The sequence below is a fragment of the Phyllobates terribilis genome, unplaced genomic scaffold, assembly GCF_046119375.1.
Source record: "Phyllobates terribilis strain yellow unplaced genomic scaffold, ASM4611937v1 Scaffold_1__5_contigs__length_1240528914, whole genome shotgun sequence".
Taxonomy (NCBI): domain Eukaryota; kingdom Metazoa; phylum Chordata; class Amphibia; order Anura; family Dendrobatidae; genus Phyllobates; species Phyllobates terribilis.
The window spans coordinates 156,101,042-156,116,214 of NW_027362761.1; the positions used below are offsets into that span (position 1 = coordinate 156,101,042).

Below are 15,173 nucleotides of genomic sequence, written 5' to 3' on the forward strand. Positions count from 1 at the left end.
TCTTTGATGGGTACCTAGCCTAATATTTATCAAACATGCCTCTCCCAGGGCTATAAGCCTACATTTAAAAGGGCAGGTAGGAACCAGAACTAATTAAAAACACCCTTGAGCTGATGTTTTTGAATGTAAAATTTGCTTGAATTATTAGCGGACACCATGTCGCATTTGGGGAGCCCTTAATGTGCCTAAACAGTGGAAACCCCGAACAAGTGACACCATTTTGGAAACTATACCTCACAGGAAGCTTATCTAGATGTGTTGTGAGCACCTTGAACCCCCAAGTGCTCCACAGAAGTTTTTAACATTGGGCCGTAAAAATAAAATGTTCACATTTTTCCCACAAAAATGTTTTTTTCAGCCCCCAATTTTGCATTTTTATAAAGGTAACAGGAGAAATTGCACCACACCATTTGTTGGGCAGTATCTCCTGAGCAAACAGATACCCCATATCTGTTGGAAAGCCCACTGTTTGGGCGCACGTCAGGGCTCGGAAGGAAAGGAGTGACATTTTGGAATGCAGACTTTGATGGAATGGTCTGCAGGCGTCATGTCGCGTTTGCAAAGCCCATGATGTGCCTAAACAGTGGAAATGCCCAACAAGTACCCCCTTTCTGGAAACTAGACCCCTCAATGAGTTTATCTAGATGTGTTGTGAGCACCTTGAACCCCCAGATGCTGCACAAAAAATACGGTTGACTTGTGAAAAAAAAAATAATAATAATTTTTTACAAAAATGTTATTTTAGCCCAAAAAAATATATTTTCACAAGGGTTACAGGAGACAGTAGACCCCAAAATTGGCTATGCAATTTCTCCTGAGCACGCAGATACCCCATATGTGGTCAAAAACTACTTTTGAGGCACAGTGCAAAGCTCAGAAGGGAAGAAGCGCCATATTGGAATTCAGGATAAATGTGAGCCGAGCCATACTGCGATCTTTGGGAGGCAGAATGAACAAATCAGCAGGAGGTGAAGAATTGGTTTTATTTATTTTTTACACCGAGCCTCGTGCGGTATAAGTGATCAAAAGACTTTATTCTTCGGGTGGGTGAGATTACAGCAATACCAGATTTATATTGAGTTTTTATGTTAGCCAATAGCCATACAGTAAAAGACGTTTTTTATTTTTTTGCTAAGACTGCTTTTTGCATCACCATATTTTGAGAGCTATAATTTTTCTATATTTCGGCCCACAGAGTCCAGTCCAGCCTTGTTTTTTGCAGGACAAATTGCTGTTTTTATTGGTACCATTTTTGGGCATGTGACATTTTTTGATCGCTGTCTATTCTAATTTATGGGAGGCAGAATAATAAAAACCAACAACTCAGGAATTGTGTTTTTTTTTGTTTTTTTTTTGGGGGGGGGGGGGGGTTATGCCATTCCACGTGTGCTAAAATTGATAAGGCAGCTTTATTCTTCGGGTCAGTCCGTTTACAGAGATACTACATTTATATTTTTTTATGTTTTGGCGCTTTTACACAAACGAATTTATATAAAAACTTTTTTTTGCATCGCTTTATTCTCAGTGCTATAGCTTTTAATTTTCCGACTGATGGAGCTGTATGGCGGCTTGTTTTTTGAGGGACAAGATGACGTTTTCAGCGGTACAATTTTTATTTACATTTGTCTTTTTGATCACGTTTTATTCCACTCTTCGGCTGTATGATAAAAAAAAAATAAATTATGCTTTAACAGTGTTCACTAAAGGGGTTAGCTAGTGGGACAGTTTTAGGTCGTATCGTTCCAGATGCGGCAATACCAAATGTGTACTTTTGTTTATTTTTTTTCCAGAATATTTATTTATTTATGGGTACCATATATGTATATTTATTTTTTTTATTACTTTTAAAATATATTTTTACACATTTTTTCCATAAGGCCCAAGGCACAGGGACGTATTATTACGTAGTATGTCAAAGGGGTTAATTGTTTAAAAAAAAAAAAAAAAAAGTTTTTTTTTTTTAATTAATTCTCTTTACAGAGTTAACCGATTTAGTTAATCTAATATTTTGAGAGATCAGACTTTTATGGAAGCAGTGATAACTACCGTATTTTTCAGATTATAAAATGCACTTTTTTCCCACCCCCCGATTTTGGGGGGAAAACGGGGGCAAGTCTTATAATCTGAATTTAGCTTACCAGGGATGGAGGGAAGGCGGCTGCGGTGGAGTGGGGTCCCAGGAGGCAGGTTCACTGATGCAGGAAGCTAGTGGTGGTGGCAGGAGTGGGGCGATGCTGCAGGCCTCAGGCTGGGAGGCAGGGGCGTTTGGCAGAGCGAGGCTGCGGGGGGACGGGCTTTCAGAAAATGTCGACGGAGTCCCCGCACTTCCAATTGTTTTCACTATGGTGGATTTCGGGAAAATGCATGCGCAGATTGAGATCTCGGCTCCTGAGATAAGGGTGTCAAAAGATTTGAGAAACTGCTCACCTGAAAGGATTGTGTTCATTCACAACGGATGAATCAGCTGCTGCAGCACCCTCAGAACTGGAATCCCGCCGTAGCAAACAATGAATAGGAGAACGAGCGTGATGGTCTGCACTGCCAATGTAGATAACAAGAAACCTGGGAACAATGATGTTAAGGTCAAGTGGTTTAATCTCTAAGCGTTTCGAAGTTAAAGTAACTTCTTCCTCAGGAAAATCACAGTAGTATATTCACTGCTGTGGTTCTCCTGATGAAGTTAGTTGAACTTCGAAAAGTTTAGAGATTAAACCGCTTGAAATTACCATCATTGTTCCCCGGTTTCTTGTTACCTACATTGGCAGCACAAACCATCAAGCGCATTCTCCTACTCGTTGCTTTTTTTCAGTGAATCATCTTTTGTTTTCAGGAACGCACTGCTCTTCAGACTCACGGATTTCCGCTTGCTGGGGAAACTGTGCACTCCTGAAGACTAACAATTCAGATGAGAGGCATGGTCTCTAGTCTGAACTGTGCACTCTACGATGCTGCTAGCAAAGGCAGCATTGTCTCTGACTTATGGGAGAAGTTTTGGGACTTACCAGTTTCAAAGAGGCAGTTGCAAGCTGCATACCAAACAATTTGCCTACAAGATTGGCTACTCTGAGGTTGCTGGTAAGGCTGGGGTCCCACTAACGAATCACATTGGATGCGATATGCTAATGACATTCGGCTCCTGCTGAATTTGGAGATTGTATTTTCATGACACATTGTATTTCATATAATTGGTACATTTAGGTCATTATCATTTGGATTTATTGATGAAAAAAAATTGTATATTTGATAAAAAAATTTTAAAAAAGGTCACAATTTTTACATTTTTATACATTTAAAAACAGATTGTCTCACCAATACAAATAATTAATAAGTAACACTTTCCATCAGTATCATTTTGGAAACTTTTTTTTTTGCTAGAAATGTAGAAGGGTTAAAAGTTTGGCAGCAATTTTTTCTTTTTCCAACAAAAGTTTTTTGTAAATTATTTTATTAGGTACCACCTCACATTTGAAGTGACTTATGTCAGGAAACACCTTAAAGTGACCCTATTTTAAAAATCGCATGTCCTTCAAGGTATTCAAAAACACATTATGGAACTTTGTTAACCCTTCAATTCAGGTACTTCACAAGAATTAAAACAAAGTGGAAACAAAAAATGAAAAATAAGTTATTTTCCACAAAAATGTTGCTTAAGCCCCAAATGTTTCATTTTCACAATAGGGGAAAATGGTTGCACAATTTCTCCTGAGGTCAACGATGTTGAACTCATGTGAGGGAAAACTACTGTTTGAGGACATGACCGAGCTCGAAAGGAAAGGGGCATAATTTGAACTTTGGAGCGCAATTTTGGATGGAATAGATTGCGGACACCTTGTCAAATTTGAAGAGCTCCTGGCATGCCAAACCAGTAGAAACCCCCAAGTGAACCCATTTTGGAAATTACACCTGTTGAGGAAATAACACCTAGGGGTGCAATCAGCCTTTTGAACCTTCAAGAGACACCACTGGATTATGGGCCAGACAGAGTCCAAAGTGACTTCAACTGCCTCAATATAGGGAATGTTCCATGGGGAGCTTTGGCTGAATCATGTATTGCAGATATTTACCAGGAAACCCCAATGTAAGCACTCAGTGTTTTTTTCATTGCCATATTTTAAGGGTTATAATTTTTCTATATTGCTGCTGACAGAATGATGTGAGGGCTTGTTTTTTGCGGGATAAGTTTAAGTTTTTATAGGTCTCATTTTTGGGCATATCATTTTTGATCGCCTTCTAAGCTGATTTTTGGGAGGCAAAATGAACAAAAAACAGCAATTCAGGAATTGTTTTTTAAGGGTAATTTTTATAGGTAATTCACTGTTTGATAAAAGTGATAAGACAGCGCTATTCTTTGGGTCAGTACGATTACAGCGATAACACACTTTATGTTTTGTTGCTTTTACACAATAACAAATTTTGTAGTAAAATAAAAGTTGTTTTTCCATCACCATCTTCTGAGAGTTATAGCATTTTTATTTTTCCACTAACAGCTGAGTGGGGGCTTGTGTTTTTGCAGGACATGGTGACGTTTTCATGGATACCATTTTTATTTAAATTCAACTTTTCGATCGACAGTGTGATAAGCATTATGATACAGAGTTCACTGAAGAGGTTAACTAGTGTGACAGTTTTATAGATCGGGTATTCCGGACGCGGTGATACCAAATGTGAACTTTTTTTTTTTTCATTTTTCTTATTGCATAAATATTCGTATTTATTGGCATAATCAATTTTTCATTTTTGTTTGTTATTAAAAAAAAAAAAAAAAAAAAAAAAAGTTTTAAATAATTGTAAACATATTTTGAACACCCCCCCCCCCCTACAAAATACTTTACTTAGTCCCTCTATGGGATTTTAACTTTTATTAGTCTGATCACTGGTTTAATGCATTGCAATGCACATGTACTGCAATGCATTAGACCTGTCAGTGTCACATTGACAAAACGCCTTTTAGGCTGTGTGCCCACGATGCGTTTAAGCGTTTCCGCAGCGGCAATTCCGCTGCAGAAACGCTTAAAAAAACGCATGGTAGAAGGCCTGCCATGTCCCCCAATGATAATCCACATGAGCTGTGCACATGCTGCGGAAATTTCCGCTGCGGATTATCACTGCGGAAAAAAACGCAACACTACCAATTATTTTGCGGAAGCGCTGCGTTTTCACCGCCATTGACTTGCATTGGAACGCATGTAATTCGCATCACTGGATCTGTACATGCGGATTACATGCGTTTTAATGTGCGGATGGTACCGAAGTCTGGAGAAGAGGAGACTCTCCTCTGGACACTGGTACCATAGAACCTGTAAAAAAAAAAAAAAAAAAAGAATAAAATAAAAAATAAACATTATACTTACCTTCTGATGGCCCCCGGTGTCTTTGTCCTGGCTTGCCGGCAGATCACGGTGGACTCAATGACCTGCCATGACGTCATTTAGTCATGTGACGGGTCAAGCGACCGCTGACGTCGGCAGGTACTTTCAGTGTACTGCGAGCTGCCAGCAAGCCAGGACGCATCGGATAAAGACTCCGGGGGCCATCAGAGGTTAAGTATAGATTTATTTTTTAACATTCTTTCGGTCACACTATATTAATCCATGTCGTTTGCATGGATTTACACTGTGTGCAGAATTATTAGGCAAACGAATATTTTGATCACATGATACTTTTTATACATGTTGTCCTACTCCAAGCTGCATAGGCTTGAGAGCCAACTACCAATTAAGTAAATCTGGTGATGTGCATCTCTGTAATGAGGAGGGGTGTTGACTAATGACAAACACCCTATATAAGGTGTGCTTAATTATTAGGCAACTTCCTTTCCTTTGGCAAAATGGGTCAGAAGAGAGATTTGACGCGCTCTGAAAAGTCCAAAATTGTGAGATGTCTTGCAGAGGGATGCAGCAGTCTTGAAATTTCCAAACTTTTGAAGCGTGATCACCGAACAATCAAGCGTTTCATGGCAAATAGCTAACAGGGTCTCAAGAAGCGTGTTGGCCAAAAAAGGCACAAAATAACTGCCCATGAATTGAGGAAAATCAAGCGTGAAGCTGCTGCCGAGATGCCATTCGCCACCAGTTTTGCCATATTTCAAAGCTGCAACGTTACTGGAGTATCAAAAAGCACAAGGTGTGCGATACTCAGGGACATGGCCAAGGTAAGGAAGGCTGAAAAACGACCACCTTTGAACAAGAAACATAAGATAAAACATCAAGAATGGGCCAAGAAATATCTTAAGACTGATTTTTCAAAGGTTTTATGGACTGATGAAATGAGGGGGACTCTTGATGGGCCAGAGGCTGGATCAGTAAAGGGCAGAGAGCTCCACTCCGACTCAGATGCCAGCAAGGTGGAGGTGGGGTACTGGTATAGGCTGGTATCATCAAAGATGAACTTGTGGGACCTTTTCGGGTTGAGGATGGAGTGAAGCTCAACTCCCAGACCCACTGCCAGTTTCTGGAAGACAACTTCTTCAAGCAGTGGTACAGGAAGAAGTCGGTATCGTTCAAGAAAAACATGATTTTCATGCAGGACAATGCTCCATCACATGCATCCAACTACACCACAGCGTGGCTGGCCAGTAAAGGTCTAAAAGAAGAAAAAATAATGACATGGCCCCCTTGTTCACCTGATCTGAACCCCATAAAGAACCTGTGGTCCATCATAAAATGTGAGATCTACAGGGAGGGAAAACAGTACACCTCTCGGAACAGTGTCTGGGAGGCTGTGGTGGCTGCTGCACGCAATGTTGATCAAAAACAGATCAAGCACCTGACAGAATCTATGGATGGAAGGCTATTGAGTGTCATCATAAAGAAAGGTGGCTATACTGATCACTAATTTTTTTGTTTTTTGTTTTGGCATGTCAGAAATGTTTATTTATAAATTTTGTGCACGGATATTGGTTTACCTGGTGAAAAACAAGCGAGATGGGATTATATTTGGTTTTTATTACGTTGCCTAATAATTCTGCACAGTAATAGTTACCTGCACAAACAGATATCCTCCTAAGATTGCCAAATCTAAAAAAAAAAAAACCACTCCAACTTCCAAAAATCTTAAGCTTGGATATTTAGAAGTCTTTTGGGTTGATTGAGAACATAGTTGTTGATCAAGAATAAAAATAATCCTCTAAAATACAACTTGCCTAATAATTCTGCACACAGTGTACATAGTGTGACCAAGTTGTCAAGCACTTTCCAAGTGATGTTAAAATCACTTGGAAAGCGCTTGTCAACCTGCATGCAGAAATGCATGTGAAGAACGCTTCACATCCGCTTGTCCCTGGCAGGAAAAATGCATGTACAATCCGCATGCGTTTTTTTCTGCCAGGGAGATGCAGAAACGCTCAGGAACAAATCCGGAAGATTTCTGCATCGTGGGCACATAGCCTTAGACTCTGCTCTTGGCATGGTCTTATAGGCAACAGTATCTTTAAGATCAGGAGGTCATTATTTGACCACCTACTGTCTTGGCAATCATCAGGCCCAGTGATTGCATTGCAGGAATGCTGATCGGGTGGGAGAGGGAGCCCCACCTGTTTCAAAACCTTCTAAATGCAGCGATCACCATTGATCGTAGAGTTTAGAGGGTTAAACAGACAGAGGTGGTGCGAGCACTGGCCTTGGCTGTTACAGCCAGAGCTTGGCTATCACTTAAGCGAAGCTCCCAGCAGTGCTCGTGCGGGCACAGATCCTGTGCCTGGATAATTGCCATGATGTATCAATACATCTTATGTCGGCAGGTTACTTCATAATATGCTGTAGTGATACATCATATGTCGGGAAGGGTTTAAAGGGGGTATTCTCAAGTTGTCTCTTGAGCATATATCACAGCTCTGCAGTTAGATTACTCCCTGATTCCTTGGGAGGAGGGGACTCCTCCTTGAGTGATGGTTGTGGTTAAGAGCTCCGTCCGCCTACAAAAAATTAAAGGTCTGTCAGCGTTTTTCCTGAGTTTAGACTGTTATCTCTATATGCAAATATAGTTATAACACTTTTTTTTTTTTTTTTTTAAATGCACAACACACACACAACACACACACAACACACACACAACACACACACAACACACACACACACAACACGGCTGAGGAAAGTGGGAGCCGTAAATATGAGAACTGTTTTTGAAACTGCCAATGTTGGATGCCCCAGGATTATAATTCTACCGGACTGATGAGAGCCCTGTCGGGAGCGGAGACGTGTTTAACTGCTTTAAAGAAATCAACGGGCTGAAATGAACTAATTGAGATGTTAAAAGTTAACTCCTCACCTACAATGTAAATATTATGCACACTTGGTCATCACACTCTAGTGGCTGAGCTCCTTGGAAACAGGCTATACACTAAGTAAAATAAAAGCTCACAGCAAGAGAATGAAAGCAGATGAAAAAGCAAGTCAATTGCAAATTTGCTTATTTTCATGGTGTTTAACTAAAGCAAATTAACAACATGGGAATACCCTTTTAATCAACATTAGACAACCATTTAAAAGATGTTAAACCCTTGCAAGAATAGTCCTCACTACTCGTTTAAAGTGTAAGGCTAGGTTCACACATGTTGGGGTTTTCAGAGGTTTTTGCTGCATATTTTTATGCAAATTTTCTGCTGCGTTTTGCAGTACCAGCAAAGTCTATGAGAAACCATAATTCTCTGTTCACACATCATGTTCTTTTTTTGTTGCGAATTTTGTACCGCTGTTTTTTTGCAAAATAGAGCATGTCACTTCTTTCAGCGTTTTTTCACCCATAGGAAGTAATGGGTGGAGAAAAAAAAGCTGAAAAAAACCGCATCAAAATTTGCATCAGCGTATTTTCAGCGTTTTAGATGGCAAGATAGAATGGAGTTCTTTTTTTTCACAGAACTTTATGCATAAATAGAGACAGAAGGACAGTGAAAAAAAACAAAAAAACATCAAAAACGCACAAAAAACCTGCGTTTTTGCTGCAGCCAATTTCCTGCAGATTTGTGACACTGAAAAACCCAACATGTGTGAACATAGCCTTTGTAATGTCTGATTCTCCTTGTACATACCATTTAAATTGTAAAATGCTGCAATGTATGTTGGTATTATATTATTAATGATAAAACCAGCAACTAAACAAAAGAACATACACAGGTGAAAAATATTTGTAAACTTAGGCATGCATTTCAATTTTAAAATAAGTATTTATAACTTACTTCATCATAAAGGCTTCCATTTACATCTGCACCATAGATCGGAGCAACAAAAGTTAAATTTTTCCAATATTTCCTTTCCAAATCTTCATAATCCATGTATCTTGGAGTACAATATCTGTAAACACATCAGAATCAAAATAAAGTTGAAATAATACATTAAGACTCGTTCCATTATTCATTTGTAAAAAAAAAAAATTTATAACAATGTGTGAGTACTAAGGGTACGTTCACACATTATGGCCGTGTAAAACTGCAGCGTTTTTTTTTTTTCACCATCCCTGAAAATCGTGGCTAACCTTCACTAACTTCTATGCTAAATTGCAAGGCTGGGACATGTGACAGATTGGTCCATGCATTGCATACCTGTATATAAAAGGGGAAACCTATTAAAACCTAGCACATCTATTTCCTTGGCATTTTAAAAATGGTCATCATAGACTTGATTCAGCATATCTCTGCCCTTGATGACCTCCAAGATCGCCAATATTTCCCCTCTTGATTCATAACTGAAATCAAGCCTTTTCAGGAGTAAGATTATACAGTTACTGTGTGCAGTATAGCCTGCAATAATGTGCATATTATCAGAAAAACCAAGCAAGCTCGCCAGCGCATAATTGTTTATTAAGCTGTTCACGCCTACAAATAAACCACACTTATGATAAACTTAAGGAAGCCCTTTGCAAGACTGTCACACAATTTCTAGTTGATAGTTTGTGAAACTATTTTCCCCTCAAACGGGATTCTAGGCCACTAAAGTATTGCTTTTCTACTCTTCTTGAATGAGTCAGTTGTTTATCAAAGTTGGGCCTCAAACATTGCAGTAATAAGTCAGTATTTTTCATATTTATTTATCCATTTATATATTTTTAATTAATATATTTGATGTGTGAACATCTCATGAGGATGAGAGAAGTTGTATGCTGCAAAGACTTAAGGGGGTCTTCTAGTCTGGCAGATGAGCACTTAATTTATTTTCATAGGTTTAAATTTATTTAGTGTGGAGAATATATCTGGCAAACTACACTGCTCAAAAAAATAAAGGGAACACTCAAATAACACATCCTAGATCTGAATGAATGAAATATTCTCATTGAATACTTTGTTCTGTACAAAGTTGAATGTGCTGACAACAAAATCACACAAAAATCATCAATGGAAATCAAATGTATTAACCAACGGAGGCCTGGATTTGGAGTCACCCCCAAAATTAAAGTGGAAAAACACACTACAGGCTGATCCAACTTTGATGTAATGTCCTTAAAACAAGTCAAAATGAGGCTCAGTATTGTGTGTGGCCTCCACGTGCCTTTATGACCTCCCTACAATGCCTGGGCATGCTCCTGATGAGGTTGCGGATGGTCTTCTGTGGGATCTCCTCCTAGACCTGGACTAAAGCATCCGCCAACTCCTGGACAGTCTGTGGTGCAACGTGACGTTGGTGGATGGAGCGAGACATGATGTCCCAGATGTGCTCAATCGGATTCAGGTCTGGGGAATGGGCGGGCCAGTCCAAAGTATCAATGCCTTCATCATTCAGGAACTGCTGACACACTCCAGCCACATGAGGTCTGGCATTGTCCTGCATTAGGAGGAACCCAGGGCCAACCACACCAGCATAAGGTCTCACAAGGGGTCTGAGGATCTCATCTCGGTACCCAATGGCAGTCAGGCTACCTCTGGGGAGCACATGGAGGGCTGTGCGGCCCTCCAAAGAAATGCCACCCCACACCATTACTGACCCACTGCCAAACTTGTCAAGCAGAAGGATGTTGCAGGCAGCAGATCGCTCTCCACAGCGTCTCCAGACTCTGTCACGTCTGTCACAAGTGTGAACCTGCTTCCATCTGTGAAGAGCACAGGGTGCCAGTGGCGACTTTGCCAATCCTGGTGTTCTGTGGCAAATGCCAAGCGTCCTGCACGGTGTTGGGCTGTGAGCACAACTCCCATCTGTGGACGTCGGGCCCTCATACCACCCTCATGGAGTCAGTTTCTAACAGTCTGTGCAGACACATGCATAGTTGTGGCCTGCTGGAGGTCATTTTGCAGGGCTTCGGCAGTGCTCCTCCTTGCACAAAGGTGGAGGTAGCGGTCCTGCTGCTGGGTCGTTTCCCTCCTACGGCCCCCTCCACATCTCCTGGTGTACTGGCCTGTCTACTGGTAGCGCGTCCAGAGGCTGGACACTACGATGACAGATACAGCAAACCTTCTTGCCACAGCTCGCATTGATGTGCCATCCTGGGTGAGCTGCACTACCTGAGCAACTTCTGTGGGTTGTAGAGTCCGTCTCATGCTACCACAAGTGTGAAAGCACAACTAACATTCAAAAGTGACCAAAACATCAGCCAGAAAGCATAGGTACTGAGATGTGGTCTGTGATCCCCACCTGCAGAACCACTCCTTTATTGAGTATGTCTTGATAATTGTCAATAATTTCCATCTATCGTCTATTCCATTTGCACAACAGCATGTGAAATTGATTGTCAATCAGTGTTGCTTCCTAAGTGAATAGGTTGATTCCACAGAAGTTTGATTTACCTGGAGTTATATTCTGTTGTTTAAGTGTTCCCTTTATTTTTTTGAGCAGTGTATATATAATAAATAAAATGGTTGGCATATAATGTTCTACCCTTTTACATCTTAATTTTAGCTCATGTCGATGTATTTTAAACTAATTTGTGAGAAAGTATGTAAACACACAAATGAATATGTGCCATATTTTTCACCCAAATCTAGGTGCGGAGACATTATTAAGTTTGCATCATTAATTCTGTGAACAAATATCCTATTGAGAAAAAAATAATCACACAGGCTCAATGAAAAGGTTTCTGCTTTCAATATAACAGGTGCTGGCTAGATTCTCAGCAGAGACCTGATGACAAGACAATGTCATAATGCTAATGTATGTCAAAGACTTTTTACATACTTGTCACTATTCGCAAGTCTTCTGAACTCTTTTACAGTCATTGGCTTTTTCTGAATATTGTACTGAGTGAAGAGACCAGACTGGCCTGTCACCATCTGCTGAATTGGAGCAGGGATCACGAGGTCATCAATGTCATCATAATGACGCTTGGGCTTCCATCCTTTTGGGGGAATCACCTTTAAATGAAAATTATATATCATAGGCATATATTATTACTTCTTTTAAGTGCTAAAGTAAGAGAAATTGCACAATAAACTTCTCAAGCTGTATGCATTTTGTGCGTTAAACACTTTTCTAACTGGGCTTGACTAAAAAAAAATTGCCATGTGGCTTTCAGGACACATCTGCAATATGGGAGTTACAGAATTTATGGAAGGGGTAAGGGGCTAATTTAGACAGTGTAGTTTATAACCAGGTCATGAATAGAAATTTCGCCTTTCAGAAGAACAACCCCTGTAGTAGCGATCACAGGCAAAGGTCTTCTGGGACGCTCAAGTCCTTCTAAGCTTTGGCTGCTGCTGAGCTGTGAGGAAGATGAGCAATGATCCCTCTCAAAGGTAGGCAACAGTACGACTGCTAGATATCCACATCAAGAGATATGAATGTTAGTGGCCAAACCATTTTCTAGATTACACATTTAAATATTTACTGCACTCAGATAAGATACACACATACAGCAAGCACAAGTAATACAGTACTTTGTAAAAGTTTCAAGTAGATGTGAAAAATGCTGCAAAGTAAGAATGCTTAAAAAAAAAAGCTTTTCAGAACTTATTTTTTTTATCAATTAACAAAATGTATGGAGAACAGAAACAAAAATATCAGTATGAAAACTTGGTGTGATCACCCTTTGCCTTCAAAGTAGCATCAAAAGCATCAAATCATTTCGTTACACTTGCATACAGTTTTTGAAGGAACTCGACAGGGAGGTTGTTCCAAACATCTTGGAGAGTTAACAGATGTTCTAGTAAAGTGGGCTTGCTCAAATACACACGTGGTCAAAATTGTTGGTACCCCTCGTTTAATGAAAGAAAAACCTACAATGGTCACAGAAATAATTTGAATCTGAGAAAAGTAATAATAAATTAAAAATCTTTGAAAATGAACAAATGAAAATCAGACATTGCTTTTCAGCCCTACTTCCAAAGAATTAAAAAAAATAAATAAATTAATGAAATAGGCCTGGAGAGAAATGATGGTACCCCTGAAGATAATGTGACAAAAGGGACATGTTTAATCAAGTTGTTTTCACTAATTAGCATCACGGATGTCTACAATCTTGTAATCAGTCAGTGGGCCTGAATGTAGGGCTACAGATACTCACTGTGCTGTTTGGTGACATGGTGTGTACCACACTCAACATGGACTAGAGGAAGCAAAGGAAATTGTTGTCTCAACAGATTAGAAAGAAAATTATAGACAAGTATGTTAAAAAGGTAAAGTTATAAGACCATCTCCAAGCAGCTTGATGTTCCTGTGGCTACAGGTGCACATATTATTCAGAAATCTAAGATCAATGGGACTGTAGCAAACCTCCCTGGACGTGGCCGCAGGAGGATAATTGATAACAAATAAAAGACGGATAATACGAATGGTAACAAAAGAGCCCAGGATAACATCTAAAGAGATTAAAGGTGAACTTCAAGCTCAAGGAACATCAGTGTCAGATCGCACCATCAGTCGTTGTTTGATCCAAAGTGGACTTGATGGGAGACAACCAAGGAGAACACCATTGCTGAAAAAAAATCATAAAAAAGGTAGACTGGAATTTGCCAAACTACATGTTGACCAGCCACAAAGCTTCTGGGAGAATGTCCTATGGACAAAGGAGACAAAAATGGAAGTTTTTGGCAAGGCACATCAGCTCTAAGTTCACAGATGGAAAAAATGAAGCATATCAAGAAAAGAACACCGTCTCTACTGTGAAACATGGAGGAGGCTCTGTTATGTTCTGGGGCTGATTTGCTGCATCTGGCACAGGGTGTCTTGAATCTGTGCAGGGTACAATGAAATCTCAAACTATCAAGGGATTCTAGAGAGAAATGTGCTGCCTAGTGTCAGAAAGCTTGGTTTCAGTCGCAGGTCATGGGTCTTGCAACAGGATAATGACCCAAAACACACAGCTAAAAACACCTAAGAATGGCTAAGAGGAAAACATTGGACTATTCTGAAGTGGCCTTCTATGAGCCCTGACCTAAATCCTATTGAGCATCTTTGGAAAGATCTGAAACATGCCGTCTGGAAAAGGCAACCTTCAAACACGAGACAACTGGAGCAGTTTGTTCATGAGGAGTGGGTCAAAATAGCTGTCGAGAGGTGCAGAAGTCTCATTGACAGTTACAGGAATCGTTTGATTGCAGCGATTGCCTCAAAAGGTTGTTCAACCAAATATTAAGTTAAGGGTACCATCATTTCTGTCTAGGCCCATTTCATCAGTTTAATTATTTAAAAAACTCTGTGGAAGCAGGGTTGAAAAGCAATGTCTGATTTTCATTTGTTCATTTTCATAGATTTTTAATTTATTATTACCTTTGGTCAGATTCAAGTTATTTCTGTGACCATTGTGGGTTTTTCTTTCATTTAACGAGGGGGTACCAACAATTTTGACCATGTGTGTACTTGTTTCTCTTCATGTAATCCTAGAGAGACTTGGATGATGCAGAGATCAAATCTCTGTGGGGGCCATACCATCACTACCAAGACTTCTTGTTTTTCTTCATGCTGTAGACATTTTTTAATCAATCAATTTGGCTACATGTTTGGGGTTGTGGTTCCTGAAAAATACATTTGGAGCCAATTAGACGCCTCCCTGCAAGATGGACAAGTATCTTCCTGTATTAATCGTGATCAAATCCCCAATTCAATGCTTCACTGTTGCCTGAAGAAACCCATTATAAAGCTCTCCAGCCCCTGGGAAATAAAGACTGCCTTTTAATATAGCCAAATATTTCACATTTTGACTCATTAGTCCACAACAACCAATTCCATTATTCTGCACCCAAGTTCCTCAGTTTAGTGTTCAGTTGAATCACTTATGCTTGTTTCCATGTCAGAAGTATAGCTTTTGGAGAAAATTCT

General features: G+C 39.8%; 1 protein-coding gene across 1 annotated transcript in view; it reads right to left on the minus strand.

The window, feature by feature from the left end:
• Positions 1-15,173, minus strand: part of KDM4C (lysine demethylase 4C) — a 453,452-nt gene that overhangs the window by 374,375 nt on the left and 63,904 nt on the right. The window contains exons 3-4 of the mRNA XM_073668849.1: positions 12,096-12,271; positions 9,173-9,287 (exon numbers count right to left, since the gene is read on the minus strand). Of these exons, the coding sequence (XP_073524950.1) occupies positions 9,173-9,287; positions 12,096-12,271 (291 nt within the window). The remainder of the gene's footprint in view (positions 1-9,172; positions 9,288-12,095; positions 12,272-15,173) is intronic.